Source organism: Durio zibethinus, chromosome 21 (genome assembly GCF_047325235.1).
Source record: "Durio zibethinus cultivar Kanyao isolate XHJ-2024 chromosome 21, ASM4732523v1, whole genome shotgun sequence".
Taxonomy (NCBI): domain Eukaryota; kingdom Viridiplantae; phylum Streptophyta; class Magnoliopsida; order Malvales; family Malvaceae; genus Durio; species Durio zibethinus.
In genome coordinates this window covers 8,600,932-8,609,848 of record NC_143182.1, presented here as the reverse complement: position 1 = coordinate 8,609,848, position 8,917 = coordinate 8,600,932, and the positions used below count along the sequence as shown (strand labels likewise).

At 33.0% G+C, this 8,917-nt stretch overlaps 1 protein-coding gene across 2 annotated transcripts; it reads left to right on the top strand.

Annotated features, from left to right (window-relative positions):
* The first annotated feature begins 4,439 nt into the window (after positions 1 to 4,439).
* On the top strand, positions 4,440 to 8,666 carry PAP15 (purple acid phosphatase 15). 2 transcript variants are annotated; one of them, XM_022902938.2, is made up of 7 exons: positions 4,440 to 4,821; positions 5,115 to 5,306; positions 5,943 to 6,276; positions 6,427 to 6,644; positions 7,006 to 7,196; positions 7,490 to 7,774; positions 8,310 to 8,666. In XM_022902938.2, the coding sequence occupies exons 1-7, from the start codon at positions 4,557 to 4,559 to the stop codon at positions 8,454 to 8,456; spliced, it is 1,632 nt and encodes a 543-aa protein (XP_022758673.2). In that variant the 5' UTR covers positions 4,440 to 4,556; the 3' UTR covers positions 8,457 to 8,666. The 2 variants fall into 2 exon arrangements, with proteins under 2 accessions (XP_022758673.2, XP_089606211.1); XM_089750085.1 differs by having other exon boundaries at positions 4,679 to 4,821; positions 5,095 to 5,306.
* Positions 8,667 to 8,917: the final 251 nt, after the last annotated feature.

Here is an 8,917-nt window from a genome sequence, read left to right as displayed (position 1 = left end):
TAGTTGTACCGCTTTCTCTCTCTCTCTCTCTCTCTCTCTCTCTCTCAGTCAATGACAATATTATCATATGACTGTGTAAATGGTTATTAGAATCAAAGTTTATGTTGTCTCGCATCTTTTGCTAATGCATATATATGCTTAAACCTGTATTTGGTATGGTTTATTGTATAGCTGCCTTTGCCTGATATTAGGTTATGATCGGTGGGGTGATTGAATTTAAGTTTTGAAACATTAGATAGTTATTTGTCTGGTGTTAATACCCATGTTTCAGAAGGAATTTTGAGTTCCAAATTCCAACATACATGCAATTTCTTTTCCTTCTTTCCTTCTACCTTGGAGGCCAAGTTCATTATCATGTTGACAAAGTAGGAATCTTATAAACTTCTGTCAGACTCCTTGTTAGTTTCAGTTGTGCATGTTGTTTTCACTTTTCTTTTGCCCTTATTGCACTCAAAGCTAAGGTGAGTTCTTTTCTCTTTCACTTAACCTTGTGCGTTTTGGTTAAAGCTATTCCATCTAATTTGATACCAAATTTGAGCAAGGACTTAAAGTGGAAAGAAATCCTCTTTTTTTTATATAATGCCCTGCACTTTTTCCCCATAGATATTAATGTTTTTTGGTATAACAGAGAATTTCCCACTTTGGGTTGGGGACTGAATCGAAATATGCTTTGCTTTTAACCTAAAAAGTAAAATTTGGTTCTCTTTCATCACAGTGGCTGTCTCGTAGGAAATTGAATCAAAAGTTGTAGCATGCTTATCTGATCTGAAAAGGCTTTAAGCCGAAAATGACAAAAGCAAAGGACTGTGTAAGAAAGTTGTAAGAAAGTGCTTCACACTTTTCATAGCTGTTGGGTCCAAAAGTTAAGGTTGTAAGGTCCCACGTCCTTAACAACTTTGGGAACTGTATTTTGATGTGGAAAATGTTCACTTTGTTGTGGTTCAGAATGCTTGAAGCTTGTGAAAGCTGCCATAAGCATCCTGGCTTTGAGTTCTTGCATGTTTTCTTGAAATCTAAGCACATCGTGCTCCTAATGAAAAAAAAAAAAATGGACTGCATTTTGGGCTTGGAGCCTGGACCTTCCTAGATTCGTATTGATGGGACTGAATTTGCTGGAAGTTAATTGGGCTTTTCTTTATTTAAAATAAAATTCGAGAAATAATAGGTTGGTCCAATCTTCATGTCAGGATATACCCTATTAGAATATAGGAAAAGCAAGTCTTCTCCGGGTTTACGTATAACGTATAAAGGCTTATAAGGTCTAGAGTGCCTAAAGTCAACCATTATGAAATAGAAAAGATAGATTTCATAAGCGCTCCTGTAATAGTGCCAGTCTTTCTACGTGAATCTTGGTTCCTTGGTCACCTGTCGAATCTCGTGCTTAAGCAAAGAGACAATTTCCTTATGTTGTAAGTCTCAGGGACATCTCTTGGATAAAGACCAAGAGCAATTCCCTCTTTAAGGGAATTAGGTAATAAAGGACCCACGGAGCGTAGAAGGGAGGAGTTCATACCCGGTTAGGGGATTACTGGCCCAACTGCCCTTTTTGTCTATTTCGCATAGCCGGGCTCTTTTCTAATCCTTTTTCTCTCTCTCGCAATCGGACATGTTGCGGCGTAAACGGTGAACATTTTTGTAGCGCTTGAACGGGGTTCATTTGCAAAAGTTGGGGAAGGAGCTGCTAGTGTTTTCGACAACTCAGCTCTTTGACTTGCCACATCTATTATCTAGATCCAAGCCAAGAATAAGTGAGAGCAAGCTTAAGCACAGAAATCGAATAGGCTGTTCGGGAGCTAAGAGAGATTGGCAATAAGAATACAGAGGTGCCTAGCTTTTTAACAGCAGCAAATCGGCATATCGCTATTTCTGTTCTTATCTTAGGCATCCCGACATTCCAGGTCCTTCCCGTCCCGAAATTCCTTCTTCTTGATAAGTTGATCGTTGAAATGATAATTTATACAACAGAAGTAGAAGATATCAATTCCTTTTACAGCCGCTGAAGCAGCTGTGGGATCAGCTATTGTTTCCTCAATTTATCGTAACAGAAAATCAACTTTGTTGAATAAGTAATATTAATAATATTAAATTATAAGATTCATCAATTTGAATTAGCATGTTCAATATGTTGGAATCTACATCATGTTTTCGAAAACGTAAGAAATCAAAGTATTTTGGTCTTTTCTTATGAGCCCGATCCCGAAGAAAATTGATTAAAAAATTTTTGGTAAATCATTGATTCATTTGATGTTTAATTATAATGATTCATTTACAAGTTTACTAAATTGAAATTTTATGATGTTCAAAAAATTATAGATCCCATGTCACATTCAGTGAAAATTTATAATACATGTATAGGGTGTACTCAATGTATCCGAACCTGCCCCACCATGTGTTAGAAATGATACCTTGGGATGGATGTAAAGCTAAGCAAATTGCTTCCGCTCCAAGAACATAAGACTGTGTTGGTTGTAAGAGATGTGAATCCGCTTGTCCAATAGATCTCTTTGAGCATTCGAGTTTATTTATGGCATGAAACAACACGAAGTATGGGTCTAGTTTATTGATACATTCCCAAAACCCCACTTGAATACATTTTAAATCCATTTGATTTTTTTTTTATTGAAAAAACCCGTGCTAAAAAAAAATTCATTTGAGCACGGGTTTTTCTGGTCCAAGTGCATCTTATATGAGATTTATGATCTTAAGATAGATTAATATGTAAGGTTCAAACTTATAAATTACTTATGTCGAGACGAATAATTTTATTAATTTAGCCATAGTAAGTAAAGTATAATTACACGAACAATCTTACCAATTAAACAATCATATTTAAAGACAATTTTATCAATCTAAGTATTCAATCAACTTATAGATATGGTCATTTTACAAAAATAATATGAAAAAAAAAAAAACCCAGACTGTTTAAAATTTTTAAAAAATCATATGGTTTTACTTAAAAAAAATTTATATTTAATATACAGTTAATGGATAATATTATATATTATTAATAAACTAGTATTTTTACTTGTGCCATGCACAGAATTTTTTTCGTAATTTAAAATTTTAATTCATACTAATTTTTATATTATATATAGATACATAAAAATATTTTTAATCATCTATAATTTTTACTTTTAAAATTATAAAAACAGTCTATATATAAATTATTATGAAAAAATTTAAATAAGTATTATGAAAGTTTTGAATTATAAAAATAAAATTACGTATAAATCTCAATGAAAAAAATCAATTTCTTGTTTACAATTACATATATTTTTAAAAGTATATATTATTTTAGTACGAAAACTAAAATTTATAAATATGATATGTCATGAAAGATTTTTTCATGTTTGATTTTAAAACTTTATCATGTCAAACTTTTATAATAAAAATCTAATTGTTCTATCTTTTATAAAGAAGAAAATATTGATTGTAAGAATAAATCATAAATATGTATTTGATAATTATTTAATTTTAAAAAATTTTAAATTTTTAAAAATATAGTTTTTCTAAGTTTAATTTTAAATTAAGATAAAAGATATTAGTATAATTTTAATTTTAGATATGGGTTTAATTTTAAATTGAGATAAAATATCTATATTTTATTTTAAATTAAAAAAATAATGTTTCCAAAAAAATATTAAAAAAAATAAAGACAAAAATTTTGTAAACAATTGTGGTTTAACCACAAATTAAATTTATATAAATATTGATTTAGATAAATTTTTTTTTTTTATGATCCCTACGATTTAAGGATTTAACCTTCAAATTTTATTTGAATTTTATATTTCATATATATATATATATATATATGTAAGAGTAAAGTATATGATATGTTTTTTTCAAATTTAAATTAAGATAAAACTTATATATTTTAAAAGATTTGGATAAATGTAAATTATGAAATTTTAAAATTTTTAAAAGTTGAATAATTGATTGAATAAAGTTATTTAAAATTATCCTATGTGTCAATAATATAGATTATCTATCTAAACATCCACATAAATAAATCTTATTAGATTTTTATGTATATTATAATATAATATTATAATGTTACATAAGAACACAAAAAAAAATTTAATATGTTTCATGTTTTATTTAAAAATATATATTTTTATATTCAACTTGTCCATATAAATTATAACATAATAATTTTTTATATTTTACATATATTTAACACAATCACAAGAGACACAACATGCGAATTACCAAATTTATTATTGTATTATTATTAGTTGAGGTTTATTTTCCTTGAGCAAGTGCTTAAGAAAAGCTTTCATCAAATACAACACTATATTTGTAATAGAAAATGAAAGAAATTTCTCCTTTTTGCTTATATTGTTATTCTTTGGTGTCTAAAATTTAATTACTGGTATTTGTAAATAAATTATTTTTGAAAAAAAAATGAAGACAAGTGGTCCTAATACAACGGCCACTAACTGTCAACAAAATCCAGACTGTCAGTTTCTTTTTTTTTTTCCATCATCCATCATTAATATTCCTTTCTTCTCGTACGTTCCCTCTCTCTCAATGGAAAATTTAAGCGGTTTTAAAGGATGACGGTTTGTTGGTCCTTCGTTTTCGCACTCTCCATCATCGCCATCAACGTCGCCTTTACCGACTCCGAGAGAATTCCCTCCACTCTCGACGGCCCTTTCGACCCCGTAACCGTCCCCTACGATGTCAGCTTGCGCGGTAACGCTGTCGATTTGCCCGACACTGATCCCCGTGTGCGCCGCAGCGTCAGAGGATTCGAGCCCGAGCAGATTTCGGTCTCTCTCTCCGTCAATTACGACTCTGTTTGGATCTCATGGGTCACCGGTTGGTCCTCCAAATCTTCCCATAATTCGCTATACTTCTTTATTAATTATTGTATATTTCTATTTTTTTATTCTTATTATTTTGCGTTCCTGGTTTTTTTGCTGCCCATAAAATACAAATTTTTAGATTACTGTATACACTACAGAATCATAAATATAAAAATTATATATATTTTTCATTTGATATTTTAGTTTAGCGACGTATTTGCTTTATCTCTGTGTATGTTTGTGTTGTTATTAGTCTATTGCTTGATTACATGTGACTGTGGGTTAGATATTGGGAATGTTTTGCAGGGGAATTCCAAATTGGTAACAACATAAAGCCATTGGATCCTAATACTGTTGCGAGTTTGGTTCGTTATGGGAGGTCAAGGTTTCCATTAACTCGTGAAGCCATTGGCTATTCTTTGGTGTACAATCAGCTTTACCCCTTTGAAGGCCTTCAGAATTATACTTCTGGAATCATCCACCACGTTCGTCTAACAGGTTTGATGGATTATCTTAGTTTAACTCAGTGTCATAGATTTTAAATTGAAATCCAGTATATTTGGTTCCACTGAATTTTAATCGGGGACAACAAAGTGATCATTATACTTGATGAGATCCACTGATAGGAAAAAGTTATAAATTTAATAAGACATAACAAAGACAAGCCTAATTAAAATTTTTTTGGCCTTATTCTTGTTTTATTTGATTGATATAGTGTTTGCCTTTTGATGGAGGAGTTGTCTCATTCAATTTATAGTTTCTACCATGCAGTTTGCTTTTGAAGCAACAAAGTTGGTATGACCATCGTTCTAATTTGAACAAACATTTGGGCCAAAGATAATGCATGAATTCTGCTAAGAAACTTGGATAAGGATAACTCTTGATTATTGGAAGCTATTAGGTGATGAAAAGTGATATTTTTTCAAACATTCATCTCTTGAGAAAATGTCATTTTTTAAATACCCTCACCAGACATTTTTCTCCCCTATTTTGCTGAATACTTCCCAACCAATTTAATTGCATACTAGTAACTTAATCAATTTGATTGTTTCCTACCTGCCCTTGTTTATAACCACTGTGAGGACTTGTGATTTGAGTCATTTGATGAGTGTTATGCTTTTGTTACTTATGTAGGACTGAAACCCAGCACACTATATTATTATAGATGTGGAGATCCTTCAATACCGGCCATGAGTGATATCTATCACTTCAGGACTATGCCAGTTTCTAGTCCCAGGAGCTACCCAAAGAGAATAGCAGTTGTTGGAGATCTTGGACTAACATATAATACAACTGACACAATCAGCCATTTAACAACGAACAATCCTGATCTAGTTCTATTGATCGGTGATGTAACTTATGCAAACCTGTACCTCACAAATGGTACTGGTTCAGACTGCTATGATTGCTCATTTCCATATACTCCAATACATGAGACCTATCAACCTCGTTGGGATTACTGGGGGAGGTCAGATAATTCACTATTGCCGTTTTTTGTCTTTATCTTTTCTATTTTTGGTTCTGTTTTGGAAGCAGAAGACTTTGTTGAGATGCCTTCATTAAGTCTGAGTTTAACCAAAAAAATGCTGAAGTTTTGTTAATTGAATGTTCTCTGCAGGTTTATGCAGAGTTTAATTTCTAAAACTCCAATAATGGTGGTAGAAGGGAACCATGAAATAGAGGAGCAAGCTGGGAACCAGAAATTTGCAGCATACAGTTCTCGATTTGCATTCCCTTCTAAAGAAAGTGAATCTTCGTCCACATTCTACTACTCCTTCAATGCAGGGGGGATACATTTTATCATGCTTGGAGCATATATTGCTTATACTAAATCAGGTCTACTATCTGTCAAATATAATCATTTTCTAGAAAGCATTTTTATAATGATATCAAGCATGGTATTCTGTTACTTATCAGTCTTGATGGCGAGCTTCTTCTTAGTGTAGGTTTCTGAATACCCTCACTGTTTAATTCCTTTCAATGGTTTATATAAACCAATGATATGAAAGACTATCTAGGGTTTCAGGCATTTAATCTCTCTGAAATAAATCAAGCAGCGATAGAAATTTTCTAGTCTACATTGTTATGGGAGTAACAATTTGTAGGATTTTAAAATTGATAATTTGGATCTTCCCCTTCCTCTTTCAAATTATTGCGTAAACTACTTGCTAAGGCATTCTATTTATTTCTTCTGCAGCGGAGCAATACAGTTGGCTGGTGAGGGACTTAGCTAACGTGGATAGATCCGTGACTCCATGGCTGGTAGCTGCTTGGCACCCACCATGGTACAGTTCTTATAAAGCCCATTATAAAGAAGCAGAATGTATGAGGGTGGCAATGGAAGAATTACTATACAGTTATGGTGTTGATATAGTCTATAATGGACATGTAAGTCATGAAAACCAACTAGTATTTATGTTTGCATATGGGAAATGAGGGACCAAGGTTATAACATCAAAGCAGTAAAAGAATATGACGCATTGGAGGGCAAGAGTTAATAATTTTACATTTTAATGAAATCAGCTCAATTGACAGATTGAATCACCAAGATATAAGTCATACGGTTTTTTTTTTTTTTTTTCCGTTTCATTTCTTTGGGGGTTTGGAGGGAGAATCTGCTTCTAAATGTTTATTATTTCCTAGTGATATCAAACTATATTCTGCTCAAAATATGTTGCTAGGTTCATGCCTATGAAAGGTCCAATCGAGTTTACAATTATACATTAGATCCATGTGGACCAGTACATATCACCATAGGAGATGGGGGAAATCGTGAAAAGATGGCAATTGAACATGCTGACGACCCTGGTAACTGTCCCGAGCCATCATCAACCTATGACGTGGCTATTGGTGGATTTTGTGCAACAAACTTCACAAGTGGTCCAGCAGCTGGAAAGTTTTGTTGGGATCGGCAACCTGATTACAGTGCCTTCAGAGAAAGTAGCTTTGGCCATGGGATCCTTGAGGTATTCTTTTTCTGTGCATCTCTTTCTCTCTGCTTGTGTATGTTCAACAGCCTAAGCATCATAGTAGAGTCAATATATTCTCATATATGGAATTTGAACTTTTAATTTTGCCATGTGCTGTGTTGCTTAATTATCAATTTTAAGAAGGCACTTGAGGAAACTTTGATTTGAAGTATGCCAGTCATCAAAATTATTATGGTGCCCTTAATCGCATATGTACCTTGTAGGAATAGTTTTTCTATGCTTATTTCATGATGTTTTGCATTGATGGAAAATTTGCAGACATTGGCTGAAATGTAGAGAGCAACTTCTGATAGGTGTTGAATTCCCACCATCCTTCTATGTCTTTGATTGGAAATGGCAATTAGTCCTTAAATTGAGTTCAATTTCAAACCGTCGTCATTCAACTCAAATGTCATATAAGACAATTAGATGCAAAATGTGACCTAACAATATTTTTCCCCCTTTTTTTTTTTTTGAATTTTATGATGAGCATTTGATTTGCTGGTCCTAACCTGTAACACATGAATTGTAGGTGAAGAATGAGACTTGGGCTTTATGGACCTGGTATCGAAACCAGGACTCGAACACTAAGGTTGGTGATCAAATTTACATAGTGAGGCAACCTGATATGTGTCCTGTCCCTCACAAACTACCAAAAAGTTGGTTTGCAGACAGTTAAATGACGTTACAAAAGAAATTCACTGTGCTTTGTGTGGGCTTTACTGAAGATCCAGGTAGTTTAGGGAAAAAAAAAACCGTATCTAACAGCTCTCTTGCCCTGGCTCTCTCCCCTGACTTTCTTTATATGATAGCTGTAGTTATATGTGTGATACAGCTCTTGAAATGAAATGTGTGCAAAGAGAAACAAGATGTCATAATATTCCTCGCAGTTTTCTCACACATCACTAACTTTCCTGGACACCTAGCCCGCAAATTGTGGACAACTGGGTATGATGATGTTTCTTTATATCATTTTACACCATAAAACAAACACAAAAAGCCAAAATTTTGACAAACAGTAGCCGTTTGTATCAGAATCTAGCCAAGTGATTGCTTGCTACTAAAGCCGAAAGCCTATTTTAGCTTTTTTTCCTTTTTGTAGAAAGAGAGTGGCCTCCACAATAATGGGAAATCATGGTT